The sequence below is a fragment of the Zeus faber genome (assembly GCF_960531495.2).
Source record: "Zeus faber genome assembly, chromosome: 5".
Classification (NCBI taxonomy): Eukaryota; Metazoa; Chordata; class Actinopteri; order Zeiformes; family Zeidae; genus Zeus; species Zeus faber.
This window is the reverse complement of record NC_137192.1, coordinates 10,163,283-10,183,901: the sequence shown is the minus strand read 5'-3', so window position 1 is coordinate 10,183,901 and position 20,619 is coordinate 10,163,283. Positions and strand designations below refer to the sequence as shown.

The window sequence follows — 20,619 nt, the reverse complement described above, 5'->3', positions numbered from 1 at the left end:
TTCTTGCACAGTTAATGCAGTTTTTGCAATCATTATATGATCGAGTGGTTTATTGTTTTTGTTTAAATTGATGAGAATTGCAAAGGCTACAAAGGATGCTTTGGTAACTTTCGTCCATAAACGAATGCATGAACACATATTTTATTTCGGTAACTACTTTATTGTTAGCATATACCCAGAATCACTTTTCAAAATGTGTCTTTGTTGACCATAGAGCAGGGACTATCGGTCCACTAACATGCAGTTTTACAGCTGTTACATACAAACACAAGTATACACAGATATAAAAGGACCTCCATGCGAAAAGGAAGAGACAGAGCAGAGTCCACACATATACATATCGCTCCAAACATAAATATTTCATATATAAGGTCACAACTCTGAACAGCTCCATTCCATCAGACAAAATTTGCAAGTGGCCTGTGTGTGTTTGTGTGCGTGCGTGCATGTGTGTTTTTAGATGCACGCTATTACATGAATCCCTAACTGACCTCCGTTCATTGCATGTCTAGTTTCTCTTCTCGGCTGCACCCTGTGCAGCTGCTGAGGGGGTGCGGGTCAACTCTGACCTTCTCATCATGCCGATGGTGGGGTAGAACCCCACCGCCGGGAGCGACACCTCCCTGCGACCAACATGGCGCTCCATTTGTATTTAATTTAAAAAAGAAAACAAAAAAAAAAGATCCCTTTCTCGACAAATTCTGTGCTCTAACACCTGGATTTCCCCCAAGGAGTCTTATCTTCTCCGTGCCATTGAAAACAGGCGACACAAGTAATACCAGTACAGTCAGAGAGTTGTTTTTCAATATAATTACGTTAAAGTACTTGGGGGGAGGGGGTGAGAAAGTGGTCATGGGAAACAAACCGACGATGGCGAAGGGCAGAAAGGTATTGAGGATGTTTCTGGGTGGAGGAGGTGCGCAGGTGTATCCTAAAGGGGTGGGGATTCAGCCCCCTGCAGGTCTAAGCTGCGATAACTTACATTTCCCCTTGGAGATCGATAAAGTGCCGTCTTATCTCATCTATTGTGGCCATGTGCACTCTCTATCTCTCCCTTACGTGTTTCATCACGCACACACGCACGCACGCAGGCACACACACACACACACACACACACACACACACACACACACACACACACACACACACACACACACACACACACACGCACACACACGCACACACACACACACGTAGCGTTCCAGGTGAGCGAAATGCCTATTTCCATTGGAGCATGAAATCACATGACCGGCCTCTTCCACTCCCATCACACCTTTCCGCTCACTCCACCTTCCAGCCCCCTTCGAGGTGTCAGGTATCTCAAGGTTTCACAAGAGGAGTGACTCATCAGAAGGGCATAAAGGTAAGAGAAAGAACCAAATACGAGGCCAAAATGACCAAAAAAAAAGGCAAACTTAAAGCTTGGCGTTTTGAAAATAGTTGTGTTATGGTAGGGGTGGAAGCTTTGGATTTGTTTTGTAGTTGTGATCATATTCGGGACAACCTCTCCAGGCCAGTCGTTGTGGATCTGACCTATTTGTTTGTCAAAGCCCTTTTCTTTTCTTTTTTTTTTTTAATCAAACTGTAACTAAGCCCTTTTTTTTTTTTTTTATCAAACTGTAAAAATGCCTCACCAATCATTGAACTTCATTGGAAGTTAAAAAACATCCATATTCTATAGATGTTTTTCCGTGTCAAAACAGCCAAATAACATTGTACAAGGAGCAAAATCTGCCTTCAACACGGAAAGCTGCGTTTGACCATGGTGACAATCCTGTAATTACGTCTGCTCCACACAACACAGGGACTTCCAGGACATGCTGTGACTCAAAGTTGAAGCACGTAGGAGAATAACTGCATTTCTGGTGGTGTTCAAACGTCCTTTCAGATCTGCTATTGCACGAAATCACTTTCATTAACCGCATTTGAGACTGGTCGCTAGAGAACCACGGGCTTGCAACCAAAGCGAAAGATCCGTGTGTTTCCCCTCCAAGTGAGTTTGGCACGCAGGGGTTCCCAACGTGCTGAGGACCGACTACACAAAGGTCATTTGAATGTTTTACTTCAGTGATCCTCGGAAAAATACGATCGATTTTTCTCTGCAAATATATTAGCATGAATATTTGGTAATTCAGCGAATACAAAGGCCTTGAACCAGGAGGTTGGAGGAGGGTGACCAGTCCTCATTCGGGACAGGACAAGCATCCACGATACGTTCCATTGTGTGCTGCTCTCCTAGCGCATGCGGTGGGGGGGTCTCTCTCGGGTCACTGCCCACCCCCGTGAGGGGCCGGCTGGGTGAGAACCGGGGCCGGTCTTGCACCTGTTAATGATTGACCTCCGGGTCCTCGGATGTTTGTGCCAGGGAGCTGGTGTGTTGGGCCTGAGATCAGGGGTTCGTTTGGGACTCCCCTCGACACCCATTCCCTGTCCAAGGCCGACTGGGGGGCGAGGTCGGCCAACGAGGGTTTTTACCAAAATTGGTTATCTTGGTGTGAGGCGGACAGCTTGTTTCACCTCGAAAAAAACCCATTGAAAAACACGTAATCATGACTAATGTTACAACCCCATTAAACCAAGAAATAACTGAGGACTGTGAAAAGTGGTTTATAAGCTGTGATATGGAAAAGGAGGGCGAATATGTGTAGGGAGATATTTCGATTAGAACTAGATAAGAATAGGTGTTCCTTACGGAAATGCCTTATCCAAAAGTATGAACTTTGAATCTACAGGTTCCTGTCGGCTTAATGCCTTCCCATTAGGTACACCAAGCGCCACAATCTGTTATTATTTTGGAGCACATAAAGTAAAACGACTTCGGCAGTCAGTATCGCCAAGAACAGTTACCACACTTTTGCACATTTTTGTATTTTTTTCCGTTTTTATCATAATGTCCGCCAAAAAAGCATCGGCAGATTACATTTCACTGCATATATTACATTTCACTGCATATATGTATGAAAGTATGTATATGTATGTGACAAATAAACCTCTTGAATCTTGAATCACACGTTGTCTCGCTGTTCTCGTGATTCACTCAGAGACTGTTATTAAACTAAACGAAAAAAGGGGTTTACGAGCTGTATTGGCATTAGACATCCCGGTCAAAAAGCTAAGCGCTGGTAAAGGCCGTAAAATATGAAGTCAGATTAGTCAGAGGTGGTCTGCTCACGAACCAGCATCCAATTAGACCCGTTTTGAAAGGGCAGTCTTTCCCTCCCCGGCCGACACCCCGTTAAGGGCTTTGTTCATGTGTGATCACCGCCTTTTGAAAGAAATCTCACACTTTAAAATGTGACGACTGCTCGATCAAAGGACCAAATGTGAAAGCTTTATAAGTGTAGTCTCATAGCCCCACAGAACCTCTGTGCATTTAATGTTGCTTTTTAAAAAAGCAGACAAAATATCACGGAGAAAAGAAATGCCTTAAGAAGAGTATGACGATAAGCCGTCCTAGAAAACAACAGACACTGTATATTGTATTTAGGGTGATAAGCTTATGATTACATAGCTAATCCCTCAGAGATCTAGACCTGTTTTGTCGCCTTTATTCTAGAATAAGTGAACATGACTATTCCTTTTACTGCCGAGGTGACTTCCTTTCGAATCTGGGCTTTTATTAATATGTATAAGGAATATGAACAGGTGTTTATTTGTGAGTTTATGACTTTTAATGCATAAAGCGCGACAACTTGGGTGTGTTTTCTTTCTGACACACTGGCTTTGAGCAGTACCACTGAAAACGACACCTGAGTGTTATATCACCACATCAGTCAATTTCATAATGGCGCTGAGACACGATAAAGAAGGGGACGCCTTAATCATATGCACACAAATCTCGTTCCACCTGAAGTTCTCCGCGTGAGATGAGTATTGGACTCAGATCACCCCCTTAATTGTTCTTTGAACAGACAAACCCCTTCAATCCAAATCCGCTGAGCGTAGCAGCCTTGGTATTTTTAAACCAGAACCCAGACAACAGATACATCTTCTGAAATGCCACTGACTTGCCGTCGTTTACTTCCCTGACAATTCTACAGTTCTATATTGTTTATTTTTCTGTTATTTCTACTAGTATTTTCCATGTGGTTATTCTAATTTTCGCTCCCTATTTAGAACCATAAAGAAAGCATGAATGTGGATTAGGCTGATGGAAAAGAGGTGAAGAACAGTAACTAGGCTTATACTGTATATGGAATAGTTGTAGGCCACAAAACCCACTGTGAGTATAAACATCAAAACATAACCACTGTTTGATTTAAGAATACTATGAATTGCATGATCGGTAGCTAAGAATTGAAATATTATTTCAATGGTCGTCATATTTGTTTGCTTGCTATGTATCTGGGTGCTGGTCCACTTTAGCGTCTCTTTCACTGCGACAGAATCAACATCTGGTCGACAGCCAGTTCAGTCCAAAGTCCTCACACTATTTGTTGCCAGTGTCTCTGTCTCCAGGTGATAGTGCACTGGGCGCAGCTCGAGAGTCCACATAATCAGGAAAAAAAACAACGAAATTAATCATCTTCGAGCGATTCATTTCTGTCGGAAATTAAATATTTGCAAAAGGTGAGTGTCGGTCGCCCGACAAACTGTTGCTGTGGCAAGTGCGGCCCCTCGAGACGGAAGGCGCTGCCAGAGGTACTGAAAAATGCCTACGGTGCTCATTGGAGTATGTGTTTGTCGGAGCGTGGTTGAAAGAGCAGCCATCCGTGGTAGTAATGATGGTATGCTCTGGTTTGGAAGATAATAGTTCAGCTGCTTACATCTGCTTTCGTCTTCCAGTCAGTTCGAGTTTTTACATTTTGAAATTGAAATTTGAAGTGATGCCGCCCTGCCGGGTTTGGCTTTTAAGAAGTGTTTGTTGCATCTGCGTACGACCAGACATCCTTAACCCTGGTTTGGTTAAAACTGTGTTGGATGTTGGGGGTTCAGTGGTTGGCCAGTCAGCAGGCAATTGCGTGGATCAATGATGAAGTGGATCAATGACGTATTAAGAGTTGGCATCACCAATGCAGCCCATTTAGAAGTAATTGCAGGGTAAAAACAAGTTGGAAACCAATAAAGTATACGCTCCCCGGCCGAGGTGGTCCTTTCACGTGTGACATGCAACGCAGCACAAGTTGTGTTGTACTGTATGTGTGTACTGTATAGTGGAAAAATAGGGGGAAACACAGTTTGTCGGGTTTGCCTCTGCTTAGCACAGGGTCAGGTCTTTCTGTTCCCCTGGAGCTTATCATCACTTCGACTAGAATTTCCAAAAATATTTTCCGTGTCTAGAGTTCATTGAAGCATTTGGGCGCCAGTTTTTTCGATGCTGGAAGACCCCCTCCCCATGCCAAATTGTGGACGCATCGAATGTTTCTATGTGGGTAGGACCACACACACACACATTTTTTAGGAAAATAAAGACTAGCAGAACTTATGTGACAACACCAACAGGATTGTGCAGCATTTGGACCGACTGGAAAGATCACGCTCCCTGGTAGAAGTACAATTAAAATACGATTAGCTATATGAGGCCTGAATGGGAGGGGTGCAGTTTCCAGGCCACTTCTTTGATGATCAAATGAGTCTGAAAAACAAGCACGGCCCAAAAAACACCAACATCTCTCTATTGAAGTCTCAAAGAAAGTGTTGTTTATAGGTTATTGAAGATTTGACATTCGCGATTATAATCGAAGAGCTTATCGGTGGGGAGAGGCATAAAACGCTCACGTAGCAGTGGATAAAACCTACAGTGCAACGTGGTGGTGATGGTGGAACTGTTCAAGTTTGAGGTGTTACTAGGATGTCATCTTTGGGATCGTGGGCATTTGGATTATTTGGGTGGGCAACAACAAAAATGTTGGGCGGTGAAGGGGGGGTGAGAGAGTGACTTAGAAAGTCTCCCAGTTATGCACGGGGCTTTTGTTGTTTCATTCAACTCATCTATAACATCTATATCTACAATAAAAACACACTGTTTTATCAGTTTAGTTTGGAGGAACTGTTTAGGCGGAGCGATTGCCATAATCAGGGAAATTATTTTCTTTTCAGAGTTTTCATTGGCTAGGCAAATGATTCCTCTTATCTCTAGGTGGGCAACCCGTACACGTGGCCCTGTTTGGGAATGTTTTGCATATTCTGGAGATGGTGACATACAAAAGATCAACTACACATCGATCAATTCGACGCTCCACTCATGTCATCTGTTCTGACTTCAAGTTGTGGGGAAGATAATGTATTTTCCAGCTGTACAATGACGCTAAGCACGCATTGATGCTGTGCCAGGACTATATGAAGTACAAGGAAGAGCAAGGAGTGCTGACACACATGGACTTTCCCTCCACATTCACCAGACCTCAAACCCCAATGAAAAGCCTTGGGTACATTTGAAATAGGAAAAAGTGAAATATCACAAGACAATCTCTGAGAGGTTCTGGAAGAGTCCAGGAATAACAAGGAATCTGTTTTTTCTGCAAAAACGATCCCGAAGGAAACTTTATTTTTCATATTAGGAAGCAATTATGTCACATTTTTGAGGGATATTATTTGACAAAATTGACTTCAACGATGGAAAAAAAACAACAGATTTTGGCAGTGGACTCATTATGCTTCAAGTTAATAATAACTACTTGAGAGTATGACTGTAAAAGTGAGGGTTTAGGGACGACAACCACATGAAGAAACTCACAATGAAGGGTTAGGGGCTAGATTTAGAGCTGAAATGATAATGTAAGTCAATGACCCTAAACATCCCTTTTCACACTCCCCCTAATATACATTCCAGCTCTAAGGTCAATGACCGAGAGTGTGTGTGTGTGTGTGTGTATGTGTGTGTGTGTGTGTGTGTGTGTGTGTGTGTGTGTGTGTGTGTGTGTGCGTGTGCGTGCGTGCGTGTTACAGGGCGACCGGCATTTGGAAGAGATGGCATCTGGTCCGTTCAGCCGCCGTTCTTGGGCCTCACAGTCGCTGCGTGTCACCGCAAAGGAGATTTCTCTGGTCGGCGGCCGAGGGAAAAGCAATGCCATCGCAGAACGCTTCTCCAGGTGAGCAATAACAATTCATAGCTCACGATGATGCTGAAATAATATTGAGCAGTTTCCATGACTTACTTTTCTACGATACTATTATATTACGTAAACTGTGTATTGCATGCCTTTGCTATGGTCAGAGAATATGCCTACTTTCCTTATGGGATTTTAATAATATTGTATTAAACGTATATCATATTTTGTCAGAAATGTGTTGGCAAAACATTGATCTAACTGTTTTTAGTCACTGTAGGACTCACAAAACAATGGAAAACATAGGCAAAATGAACTCAGACCAACTTATAATTAGTATAATTTGAGATCATGAGTAGTTGTCTTGGGGACGTCTCCATAACAACACGGAGTTGAATGCGTTCATTGCTTTGCACGTTTCACTCGGTTCAGCAGAGGTCAGTGTTGTTCTCCCCTCCGCCCGCAGGTACCAGAAAGCTGCCGGCGAGTCCAGCGAAGACAGGAAGAAAGAAGTAAGTTTCTGTCCTTCGAAACATCCTAAAGGGGACGATCTCAACTCCAGACGAGCAGCCGTCTCAAACAAAGTCATTAAGAACACGAGTTAAATGTCACAAGGTCGGAAGAATGTTGTTTCTTAATGATATAAATGTCACCGTCTTGAATGACTTCATGGATTTCCTTTAAAACATTAGACCTTAAACAGCATTCCCCTTCATACTATAGAGGAACAACTGATGTGTAATGAATACATTTATTTAGCATATTTCAAATTTTATTGAGAATTACCTTGACTTGCGCTGAAAAGTACTTGTTTCAGAAGTACTTTAGCTCCTGTTCTTCGTCCAGTTTCGAAGAACAGTTTTTTTTAAGAAAACACATACGCATTTACCTTTACAAAATCCATAATACATTTTATTCTATAATTATTTATCTATAATATTATATTATGTGTATATACATATATATATATTTATTTATTTATCTATCTATCTATTTATTTATTTTCTATTTATTTTATTTTATTTATACATATAGCACATGCTTTGTGTTAAACTATTGCAGTGGTGTGCACGCACACAGGCACACACACACACACACACACACACACACACACACACACACACACACACACACATAAAGTGGGCTCGGACCCCACGCTGACAATCTGAGGCAAATGTCTTGTCTTGAGCGACCTCTCATTGGCCACTTGCTGCACCGGACAGGCAGTCAAGCCCATAATCCTAATTCAGAATAATCCCCTGGCATCGCTCTCTGCGGTTCCAACTGCAAATTAGAGTTCTGATGATTTGAAAGAGTGAACACACATGAGAAGCAAATAAAGGGGATCAAACCAAAATGCGGGAGTTCAAGGTAATACACCGGCTGATTTTTAAAGTGTTTACTGAATGTGTTCAACTGAGACTGAAAACATGCAGGTTATGTTTGATCCTTCCAAGACGCTGCAGCCCTCCTTTAGAGGGATTATAGGTAACTTTTAATACGCTGTGGTCCTTAAGGGGTTAGCTGTTGGTTTGGGGTTTATAGACCTTTTAGGTTAAATTTGCTTCTCCAATTCAGATTCTGGTGTAAAATATTGTAGATATATATATTTTCCTCCCCACAAACCTGCCTAAACAGTACAATATTCCACATCATAGATTGTTCACATGTAGCTGTGGATATGTGAGGTGTGTCTGTTTGGAACTCATTTGTCTGACGACGGAGCGATGGTGACCATATGTCCGCCTGTAAGGAGAGGGGTGGGTTGTGGTTTCGCTGACTCAGGGCTCACCCGGACGGTTTAATGAGTTCATATTTTTAGAACGTGGTTTCAATTAACCAAATTAACCGTTTAATAACGACTAGTCTGCAGCCAGGCAGTCGGTTTTTGTGTTACAAAGGCACATGCACGGCTCATAGCGCCATCAAAAAACACAAATATAAATGCAATATTGTAATCGTAGAAGGACTTATTACAGTGTAGTATGTATAACCGCGTGCTGGGGAAATAGAAATGTGACTGGGAAAACACCACAAAGCCAACACAACGAGTTAACATTTTCCTGCATGTATCATTTCCTCCTCTGGTTTCCTGGGTAGTCTCTCTCTCTCTCTCTCTCTCTCGCTCGCTCCCCCTCCTCTCTCCCTCGGTTGAATGGGTTGGGCTAGTCGGTCTAGATGCCGACTTTGGGGAGAGTTTCTCCTCTCCTAACCTCAGCTCGCCAGAGCAGCGGTAGCCAGAGGAGATCACACCTCGCTTCACCTTCACCCCCCGAACAAGGTTTTTTCATTTGGTTTTTGTTCGAATTTTTTCCTTTTCGTACTGTACAAGGGGAACAATCTATTCATTGTCGAGCCTTTCAAGCAGGGATTGCCTCACAAAGACAGGGATTGTACATCTGTTCCCTGTCTATGTTGGGTTTTCTTTTCTTTTCCCCCGCTTTGTTCGGTTTCATCTATTTTGCTGTTGATTTCCTTTTCCCCCACTTTTTTTTTTTTTTACTTAAACTCTCCGCAGTTATTTCTTTGACTTGCTAATACTAGATTTTTAAGGGATTCGTGTGTAGGGTGAAAGAATCCTCTACGTGAAAAAATCATATCGCCAGACGTTTCTTACAGCAAAAGTTCATCTTGGTCGGGTCAAAAGGTAATGCTGAACTAAACTGTCTTTTTATAAGTGAAAACAGCAATTGGTTTAGTGATCTCAGCATTTAAATGAAAATGCATTGTCCTTTCCAGACATATTTGTTAAAGTTTGATGATCATCTTATCATTGAGGAGACCTCTGCATGTCAGGCTGTGGCAATTGCTCCCCGTGGATGACCGGCCTGTGAAGAAGCCTTCCTTTGTTTATTTGGGAGGGGGGGGTGGGGGATTACATTGACGTATTGACTGGAATGCAGTCTATAAAGTGGTCTGTATGCTCCGTCCTGCCATCTCCAGTATCTGGAGTCTTCCCCTCTGCGGTAGCCTGTGTGCAGCCGAAACTCCTTCGCTGGACTTTCCAGAACAGCTGTTAAGCCAATCCGTCACCATCTTACAGCGCGGCTGGAATGTTTCAGTGTTCCCATCTTCCACTGTGCTGTCGTTGATGGGTACTTTTGCATTTTCATTTGGCACGAGTAGAAGTGGCCAGTCGGAAGATTGTTGTGCTTCTCTAATGTGATTTACAGTAGAACGCATTCTATCATCCACCAACATGCTGTTTGACAACGTTCTCACAGCGGTTCATGTCTTTTGCTCCTCAGCCACGGGACGCTGTGACACCAACTCTGCGTTCGGGTAATCTGAGCGTGCTGAAGAAACGCTGGGAGCAAGCAGCACCTCCTCCCCAGGAGAAGCCCTCCGTCCCGCCGGCATCCGCCAAAACCAGCGCCCACCTCCCCCGCGCTGCCGTGGCCAGGCCGGCCCCCTCCGGCATGCAAGGCCCCCAGTCCACCGCCCCTGGACCGCTGGGCGCTGAGGGTTCGGCCCAGGGTTCAGCCAGCCGCTTCCCCCTTCTTTCCGCGGCTCCGAAAGCGGCTGGCGAGGCCGAGGAGAGGGGGATGGAGAGGATGGAGAGGAGTCTCAGCGAAAGCTCTGAGAAGGTGGGGGACCCGAGCGCATTCGGCTCCGTTAAAAAGGCCGGCGTGCCGCTCAACGACCTGAAGATGATGTTCGAGAAGGGAGAAGCTACGGGCAAGGTAAGCACACACACAGGTTCTATACTACACACACACACACGCACACACACGCACACACACACACACACACACACACACACACACACTAAAACATACCTCATGCTGACAGTGTCTGTCCTGCCCTCTGTCTTTCTCTCTCAAATGTACTTCTAATCATCAAATTTAAGTGTCTGTCTGTGTGGGTGTGTGACAACGAGAGATGGAGAATAATTTGTCATTTCTAAACAGGTTTTGTTTCATCCATCAAGCCTGACTTTTCTGTTACATCTCATTTGTAAATGATCTTACTCTGACTTACTTCAGATGAACTTTATGACCTTAACATTTGTTGGATTTGCAGTTGTGGGCAGCAAATACAGTCATTGGGAGAAAGTTAGAAGTGAACACTTTGGTAGAACAGTTACAATCAATTCGGTGTAAAGATTGTAGAGCACTTTTAAACAGATACATCCCCTCGATTTAGAACAAGGCCCTGTGTCCAATGGAATACTGCGGCACACCAACATTTCGCGTGGCGTCTTATTTTTTTTGGACAGCTTTGACAGCTGCGCAGTTTTTTTCCTCACATCTCTCTTGGGCTTCAACTATCACCACAAAGTTCACGGTGAAATTTACCATGGCAGCGTCGGTCAGAGCCGTCTCACAGCTTCGGAAACCTCTTTAGGGAGAATGTGGGAAAGATGTGGTGCTGTTTTCTCATGCATGAAACTTTATCTTGCATATTATAATATAGTATAGTATATTATTGTATAGTATAGGATAGGATAATATAGTATAGTATAGTACAGGATAGGATAGTATAGTATAGTACAGGATAATATAGCATAGTATAGGATAGGATAGGATGGTATTTGATGGTATAGTATAGTATAGTACAGGACAGTATATCTTCCAATTAGGGTCCTTTCTGTGTGGAGTTTGCATGTTATCCCCGTGCTCACATGGAGTTTCCTCCATGTAACACCAGTAAGAACACCCACCAAAAACATGCACATCATTGTCTGACCAGCAATGGACATATGTGACCAGGTCTCCGGGCCTGTCGTTGAATGCTGCCCACTGCTCCTGGCTGCCCCCCCCAGAGGAAGGACAAGCCAGGATGGGTTAAATGCAAAGGAGCCATTCCACCACCCGAAGTGTGTGTGCGTGCGTGTGTGTGTGTGTGTGTGTGTGTGTGTGTGTGTGTGTGTGTGTGTGTGTGTGTGTGTGTGTGTGTGTGTGTGTGTGTGTGTGTGCGTGTGCGTGTGTGTGTGCGTGTGCGCATGAATGCATGTGTTGTTGTGTTGTGCTGTGTGACAATTAAAGATTCTTCATATAGTATATAGGATAGGATAGGATAGGATAGTAGTATTTTAATATTTCAGCATACAGCATGTCAATGGCAAACACGTGGTTGTTGCATTTATTTTGTGTCACTTTGGTTCTAGTTTGTAGTTTGGCCTATAGGCAAATGAGAAATATTGAAATTTTCAGGCTGAGCTCATCTCTGTTTGTCTCCTTTCTGTTTCACTTTTTTTAATGGAGATTATTCTTGAGTTATCGCTACTGGAGCTGTTTTCTTGTGGCGTAGTAATGATTCCATAATAAAAAGCCCTATTCAATCCTGGAAATATTGAATGAGCTCACAATCGTAAATCATAAAGTAGCTATTTGAAAAAAAAGATGTGGTAAAAGAGCTGCTTTAACGGCTATAAATAATATCCATTCACAACCATTTATTATTTTAGTACTTCGCCTCCCTTCATCATCCTTTTGAAGCCGTGCCTTTCTAGATGCAGCTCTTGTTTCCCACTCAGGTTGTGCGTCTTATCTCTCGCAGCTGAAAACAAGCTCCATCGCCCCGGGTCAGGAATGTTCCTGCATTCCAGCGTTCTGCTCTTTAAAGACCCACCTCTAGAGCGCTGCTCCGCTCCTTTTTTATGAGCTACTCAACATTTTCAGATCCAACTCTCTGGGCCTCTCCAGCAATCTCTTTACGGTGCGGTTATTGGGTTGGTCATTGTGAAAGCGTGGTGTCCTTGCGGCTAATCAAACTCTCTTACGTTACGTTCTACTCTGATGTCACAATCATTTTTTTTCCCTCTTCCTCTTCCGTCCCTCTGATGGAGGATCACATTGGGCAATTTATGGGCATGCTTTCCAACTGCCATCTTAAAAATTAAGAAAACTTCACATTTTACATTTACACCTACTCATCGTCAAAAGGAGAAGTTCAAACTTTACTGGGTGTGTGCGTTAGATGTAGACTGTGGGTGGTGGCTCAAACTGCTTCCTCTTCGGCAGGCTAATTTATATAGAACCCGTCGCTATGACAACCCAGTCAACGCTTTGACACAGTGTGCGTGTTCTGGTGATTTCATTGTACTGCTGTTTATGTGCATCTGAGGCTGAAGCAGAAAGCAGCGGGACAGGACTCAGCAACACAGTTGGAGGAGGCCAGCGGCGCTTTTAATTGTCCTTATTCCATCCACTCATATGTGTCCGGGATTAACTGCTAAGCCTGCTGCTTGTCCGCTTTGCTCATCGGCGCATCTGACACGCACACACTGGAGGTCCCTTCGTGTCCAGGGGTAATGAAATGGCTCGGTCCTCATTTCGGCACCTTAGAAAAAACCTCTTAATTTGTTGGGAAGCGGTTTAAGAATACTGTACTTTTTTCATGGAATGTAACTTTGCATTCATGGAATGTAACTTTGAATGTAACATGGACTGACCCATGAGCTAAGAGAATTATTTTTAAAATATGGTTGTATTTTACCAGTTCATGCAGGGAAAATCCATTGATTGTTTATAGATCTAAATGTATGAATATTGTGTTGGTATAAGATACTGCTCCAGCCTGTATTTCCATAAATCCATTTTCTCTGGAGCTATTAGGAGAGAGGGGGGGTAGGGGAAATAAGTAAATATCTCTACATCTGCATACAATCTCTATCCACATTGTACAAACATGTTTTAGATATTTACCTACGAATGCCTCACAGACTCCCTGGAAACAAAACACACCTAATGTTAACGTGATTATTACTGGGTGTTCAACCAAATCTAACACAAGACCCTAGACTGCTTTTTAGCATTCTCAAAATGACGGAATCTGTTTTAACAGCCAGACTATCAAGCGCATCGTTTGTACAGTCCTGTGAATACATGTCAGATAACGTTCCAATTGAAAAGCATGACGTGCGTCATCGCCGCACCTTGCGTATTGCAGCCGGTTCTCTTCGTCAGCAGATTCACTGACTTCTGCAGGAACTAACATGAACACATAGTTCCTCCACTGCAGTGTCACTTCCCTGGCTGCCCGGGTCATTTAGGGTGCCTTGCTAAAATTCTACTGATAATCCCTTCGGCACATTTTGAACAGGTGTGAATTTCACCAAACACGACCGGCACCAAGATCAGACATGATTTCCTTTCAGGCTCTTTGGCATGGAACAACCTGTCTGGCAAGACAAGGCAAGCCCACCTGGTGACTTCTTTCAAAAACCCCAAAATCGTCCTTTTTGCCTTGCATTTTCTTTAGTTTTCTTTTTTTTCCATCTTTAATGGTCTGTATTTCATTCTGTTCTTCATATCGTGCATTGAACCTTGAGTGTTTTTTATTCATTTTGTTATATCCATATATATTATGCAATCCTTTTTTGAAAGTGTCCTTGGGTTATTTGAAATGCGCGAATAGATTAAAGATTGATTCTTTAGGATTAGTTAAACATTTTGGGAGTGCAGTGACTAATAATTTTGAAGCAAAAATAAATACATTTTTGCAGTCGGTGCAAAAATATTTACTAAAGTGGTCTTTAAGGCGTCTGTTGTGTTGCTGGTTTAAATTCTCTCTTCATGTAGGGGGTCAGGGGAGCTTTGAAGAGCTCATCAGATGACACCGACCAACAGAGAGGTAGAGGCACACACACACACACACACACACACACACACACACACACACACACACACACACACACACACACACACACACACACACACACACACACACACACACACAGTTATTCAACCATTTTTATGTATGAATAAGAACAACTAATTCCAATTATTGATTGTCGAAGCCCTAACTCCTGCACTTACTCCCATGACTGTACACCCATTGCTAACCTTTAAACCAATAACCCACGCGATAAGCAAATTACAAACTTTCTGAACTAGTCCAGTGCTAGAAACCTGGAGTTAAAGCAGCACTATGTAACTTTTGGAATTTGCGATTTGGCGCCCTACAGTTTCCGAGTGCAATTGCACTTTTACAACACTGTTGTAGAACCCGCTCCGATTTCCGAATATAAGTTATTTTACCGGACAAATTTGAACTTTACCGGTCACGTTTCAATAACAGTCTGTTACAAACGCAGATTTAATGTATACCGAGGTTATAGCGCCCCTTGCACGGACCTGCTTCAGTGAGCACTCAGTCCATGGCCTTGCTACCGGTGCTACCGGTGCTACCGGTGTAGGTACCAGATGTGCTCGGCCTGGCAGATCGGCTCGCACACGCGAGTCGGAGGGTGAAACAAACCCCGTCACGACATTGAACATGAGGGCGGGCGGGCGTGCGTGTGGGGTGCACCACTGGCCCGTCTCATCCGTGACGTCGGGAGCTGAAGCGGCTGTGTTTTGTATGAGCATTATTACCGGACATTTACACCAGCAAGTTTATCATTTAGCGGTTTATTTCTTATAAATTTTACCAGGCAAAAATAAACGGTAATTACTTGAGCCAAATATCAAGGAAGTGACGTAGTGCTGTAAAGCGTAATGCACTTTTCCCAAGGTTTCGTACCCGAAACCCAAAGTTACATAGTGCAAGTACATGGGGGGGTGAAAGAGGTACCATTATCTATATTACAAGTCAGTGTACCATCAGAATGATTTTGAAGCTGTTATTTTAAGGTAAAATATTTACACAGTGTTGCTTTAAATCATGAATCATTTTTGGCGTATCACCCTCTTTTGGTAGGTCTCACCTCGCCTGTGAAGCTCCTGGAGAAACCATCTCTGAAGGAGAAGATGGCAAAGTACCAGGCAGCTATTTCCAAACAAGGCCTCTCGAGTGCTGTGAGTTCCTGCCAACTGTGGACCTTTTTTATTGTTGTTCATTACATAATTTAAAAAGGCCATATGTGTGAGTATTGCATACCATGGTGAAATATCACAAACCAATGAGAAATAGATCTTCTCATTTTTAATGTGCTGCTTTGTCAAATATATTGATAATTTTAATCAGAGATGTGACAAAGTCCTGCCAACATCAGTCAATGGCCTCGTAGTAACTATCCACTGACAAATATTAAGGATTTTATTCAAATTTTTAACCAACAAGGCTCCGTGCTATATTCAAATGTTTTAATCTGTCAGACGATTTATATCTCTGCTTTGCAAGGTATTCATCACATAACATTTGTCAGTTCACACATCTCAAGTGAATAAGTAAAATTCACAAAAATATTTTTTTCTGATTTAAAGAGCCAAAATTAATAGTCTTTTAGAAGCTTGGACAAAACTACGTGGACACCGTTATTATGACAGCTATCATCATCAATGTCATCTTTGGCACCCTCTGCTGGACGTTTAAAAAATACCGCCCGTGGAGACTAGCTTTTGAGCCACCTTGACATACATGGAAAATAAAAGGCATACGATATATTCCAATAATACAGTTTAAAGTTTTGCCATGTTCTCATTTTTGTGTTTATGGAAAATGTGAAGAAAGAAATACAACACTGTAACTCGGAAGAACAAATACAATTTGAAATCTTAATAATATATGATGTGACAGTAGTTTCCCTCTCTGTCGCGTCACCTTTTCTTCAGGGCATGGCTACAGAGACTGTCACTCAAAAGGTGTCTACAACCCAAAGAAATACACCTGTACCTGACTGCAATGGTGAGTGTACTGACAATTCAACATGATCTAAAACTGAATCAAGAGACACAAGGACTGCGTCACATGCTGAGGAAGGCACAATGCCGAAACACATCTCCTGGCGCTCCGAACATGAAGGCTTTCAGTTGTAACTCACAGACTTGACTGAAACTGTAGAAAACTTCTACTATTGTATACCAAAGAGTCCCAGATTGTTTTGGCCCTGATATTTTCTATTTTCCATTTTGGCCATGGCAGGTTATTTCCGAAAAGAAGAAGAGGGATAAAACTTCCTCTTCTTCACCTGACAAGAAATCGCTGTCTTTTCCATAATTCTCATGACAACTCCACGCAAATCGTTAACATCCATAATGGGGATCGACTGATACCACTTTTATCAATTCCAAGTCTTAAGCATTAATGGTTTCCCAGGCAGAATATTGTTCTGATCCATTATTTTCACCGAACAATATTGACTTAGACCACTTGTTTAGGATCATTAGAACATACAGTAAGGACTTACATATAATCCATCTATGCAGTTTGTCTTCCCACTAACCTGACAGTCTCTCTTTTCAATGAGCTATATCATTATCAACACACTGATACTGTTTCAAACCATTGTCTGCATAAAGTTACTATTAATGTCAAATGGAAATTTCACAAAGGGCCAAGAGGAGAGAATGGACTAATGGACTATTTGACTGATTCTGCTCCATATTTATTTCAGTTAACCTATTATTTCTTTATAGCCGTTTTGTTCAATTGCTTTCTTTCAGGAGATACCTGTGATGCATCCAAGGTATCCAAGGTAAGTCAGTCCTCAAAAACAAACACGTGTCAAGCGTTAATGCCGATCAAATTCAGTTCAAATGAAAAATAATCTTGCGATATTTGCTCGTATGTATGTTCAGAAGTTCCGCTCACCAGTGAGGGAGACGTGCATTGCGTGCTTGGAGACCGTGTACCCACTGGAGAGACTGGTGGCCGACCAGCACATCTACCACAAAATCTGCTTCTGCTGCAGCCACTGCAAAATGAAGCTCCGGTGGGTGCATCAATGTGACATATGTTATGGTACTCAGCATGACGTATTATATCTATACTCCTATATTAATGTACTCCTATATATGCCTGATATTGGCATCATTAGTGGCTGACTGTTCATTCGTCTGACTAAGGACATTTGTGCCCACAAAAACATTCCTAGTGCCGAGTATCTAATAACTGTTTTCCACCTCTGCTTTTTAGCCTTGGAAACTATGCCTCTCTTCATGGAAACGTCTACTGCAAACCCCACTTCAAGCAGTTGTTTCAGGCCAAAGGAAACTATGATGAAGGATTCGGCCATCGGCCTCACAGGGAGTTATGGGCACCCAAGTCCGATAAGGAGCCAGATGAGGACGAAGACAAACCAAGAGATATAGAGGAGCCATCAGCATCAATGCAGCAAGCCGATAGTACCGCAGATAAACAACCCATCACAAATGTGGAAACAGCTCCACAAGCCAAGGTGACAGACTTAACTGCTCGACTGGAGACACAAGCTCGTTCCGCCCCAAACACGAAACTTCAACCCGCAGAGAGGTCAGCCGAGACCCGCAGACTACGGGTGGCCTGGCCCCCTCCGGCTGGAGAGGACCAACCCGGGGCAGGGTCGCAAAGGCCTTCGCCGGGCGTTGAGGGAGTCGGTTCAGGTCGACAGTGGAAGGCCAAATGGCCCCCAGAGGACGAGTTGACCCCATCTACCCAGAGCCAAGAGAGGTCTGAGCTGAAGAGCCTCAGGAGGAGCTCTTCCTTGAGGGAGCGCAGTCGGCCCTTTACCATCATGGCTCAGCCCAGCTCCAACAGCTCAGGTCCTAGGGAGCCCTGTCCCCTCAAAGCCCTGCTGGAAAGGAAAGGTTCACTGGAGGAAAAATACTCCTTGGAGGAAGTGTCCAGGAAAAAGGAACCACAGCTACAGCAACCAAAACAGGAGAATGGAAGAGAGCAGGAGACTCTTCCCCTGCAAAGAAAAGATGTGATAGCAGCGATGGAGGAAGAGGAGAGCGTCACCGAGCAGCAGGAGCAAACGGATGAATTGGCGAAGGGAGATCATTCAGCAGCAGAGAAAGGTGTCCCGGTGAGTCTCTCTACCTCCATAGATAACTCATTGTCTCCCTCGCCGCCTCCGCAGCCCAAAGATAACCGCACCTCCCAGGACGTGGGTTTCTGGGAGGAGGAGAAGGAAGGGAGCGATGCTGAAGAGGAGCTGTCCGTAGAGGATATGATCAAGAGGAATCGTTATTATGACGACGAGGAAGAGGAGGAGGATGTCTGAGCCAAAGCCTTGTCTAACTCTCTGTACAATGCTATGTTTTATGCAATAACCTGTTTGCTTTTCAGTTGGTTAGTCTACATTTGTGATTTAATATAAGCATGGGGGACTTCATAAACCATAAAATCATAATATCTGTGTAGATATCATAAAGTTAGCACTGTTTTTCATGCAATTTTTTATTATGTTATTAACAGATACAACTCCTTTAATAATAATGGAATTTTGGACTTACCGAGCAAGGATCAATTGATTTATGTACATGTGTTTTCTCAAACATATGGATATCGGCTCAAGCATTACTAAAATGTTCTTATGTAGCAGGCAGGTTTTTGTCCTCCATGGAGTAAAACGATTGGTGGTTATGGGGATTTTCCACGACTGTCTACAATGTGAATGAGAAAATTAGATTAGTAATGAGCTAATGAAAATTTGTCAAAATATATAGAAAAATAAATTTTATGTTTCTGTTTAGTATTAGGCACTATGTGTATTGCTTTAAAGATTTGGCAAAAGTCTGTTTTTATCCCCAACATTCCATTTAGACTATGCATTTTGGGCTTCAATTGAAATACATGGTGCAAAATATACTGTGGACATTGCTGATGCTTCCCTTAGCCTAATCATTCATGACCTCCTGATTTCTGTCCTCAAGTGTAACATCTCAACATGCCTCATGATGTGCCATTTTTTGCTGTATATAAAAAATTGTTAATGATTTTTTTTTATATGTACCAGCGGACATAGGAAGGCTCATTTGCATACATTTTAAAAGGACTTGTTCAGACTTGTTTACGTTGAAACAAAAGGACACGTAAATATGGTTAGTCAAAAATATATTTTCAATGGATTCAGTTGATTGCATGAATAACGATTCTAAGATTTGCACACGTCGACAGAATGTTGGTTCTTTACGTTCTTACTAACAATGCCTTTTTATCTAACTTGTTAAGCTGGCTCTTTTTTTTTTTACTAGTCAGGCTCTACTCCTATATTTTACACATACATACCCGTAATTAGTGTTCTTAAGGTATAAGAAACTGGGAAAATAGTTGCAATAAATAAACTTCCCCAACCCCACTCAAGGCTGTTGTGCTGAATCATTAGGGATTGTAACATCTAGTCCTAATAAGCATTCTGTCATTTATGAAAAACCTGCAACATTATTTGACTTCTTGAAATAACATCACATGTAGCCTCTTTAGTTTACAACTTCATACATATTTTTCATACTTGATCTCCATATAGAAAAGAATGCTACTGAACTAAAATTAAATAAATTAAAATAATCAAATTAATTCATACATTGGTAAACTAATATGAAAACACATCATTTTATGAGATAGACAGCTGTGTCAGAAATCAATCAAATAAAATAATCTGCATGATTCTGTTTAATTTAACTTTTTTTATTTGTTAAGTATTTAAACATTGTATACATTTGCACAATTTAAAGATGATACATTTATACAGCACATTACCATCGCTTGTGCTTTGAAATTAAGTATTTCAAGGCTGCGGTTAATATTTGGACAAAATTGTCGAGCCCACGGCCTCCCAGCGCCACTAGAGGCCGCTCTTGCCTCATGTGCTGCTCCTCCCTCCGGCCAATTCCGCACACCCGCGACGTATTACCTTCTTCATCTACCGCAGTATTTATTCTCCTCCTGGTTCCGTCCTAGTCCGGAGATCCTAGTCTGTTTATCCAGGTGTCTTGGCTTCGTCTTAACCTACCTGTCCCCCACCCCCCAAGTCTGTCCG

General features: G+C 42.7%; 1 protein-coding gene across 3 annotated transcripts; it reads left to right on the top strand.

The window, feature by feature from the left end:
- Positions 1 to 1,292: 1,292 nt before the first annotated feature.
- On the top strand, positions 1,293 to 19,930 carry LOC307230127 (LIM domain and actin-binding protein 1-like). Of its 3 annotated transcripts, none has more exons than XM_080000342.1 (10): positions 1,293 to 1,363; positions 6,889 to 7,031; positions 7,456 to 7,501; positions 10,238 to 10,672; positions 14,516 to 14,567; positions 15,636 to 15,733; positions 16,490 to 16,562; positions 17,321 to 17,352; positions 17,456 to 17,589; positions 17,793 to 19,930. In XM_080000342.1, exons 2-10 carry the CDS (start codon positions 6,910 to 6,912, stop codon positions 18,859 to 18,861), a joined length of 2,061 nt encoding a protein of 686 aa, XP_079856468.1. In that variant the 5' UTR covers positions 1,293 to 1,363; positions 6,889 to 6,909; the 3' UTR covers positions 18,862 to 19,930. The 3 variants fall into 3 exon arrangements, with proteins under 3 accessions (XP_079856468.1, XP_079856467.1, XP_079856469.1); XM_080000341.1 differs by having other exon boundaries at positions 17,294 to 17,352; XM_080000343.1 differs by lacking the exons at positions 1,293 to 1,363; positions 6,889 to 7,031; positions 7,456 to 7,501 and adding an exon at positions 9,186 to 9,270 and having other exon boundaries at positions 17,294 to 17,352.
- The last annotated feature ends 689 nt before the right edge of the window (positions 19,931 to 20,619 follow it).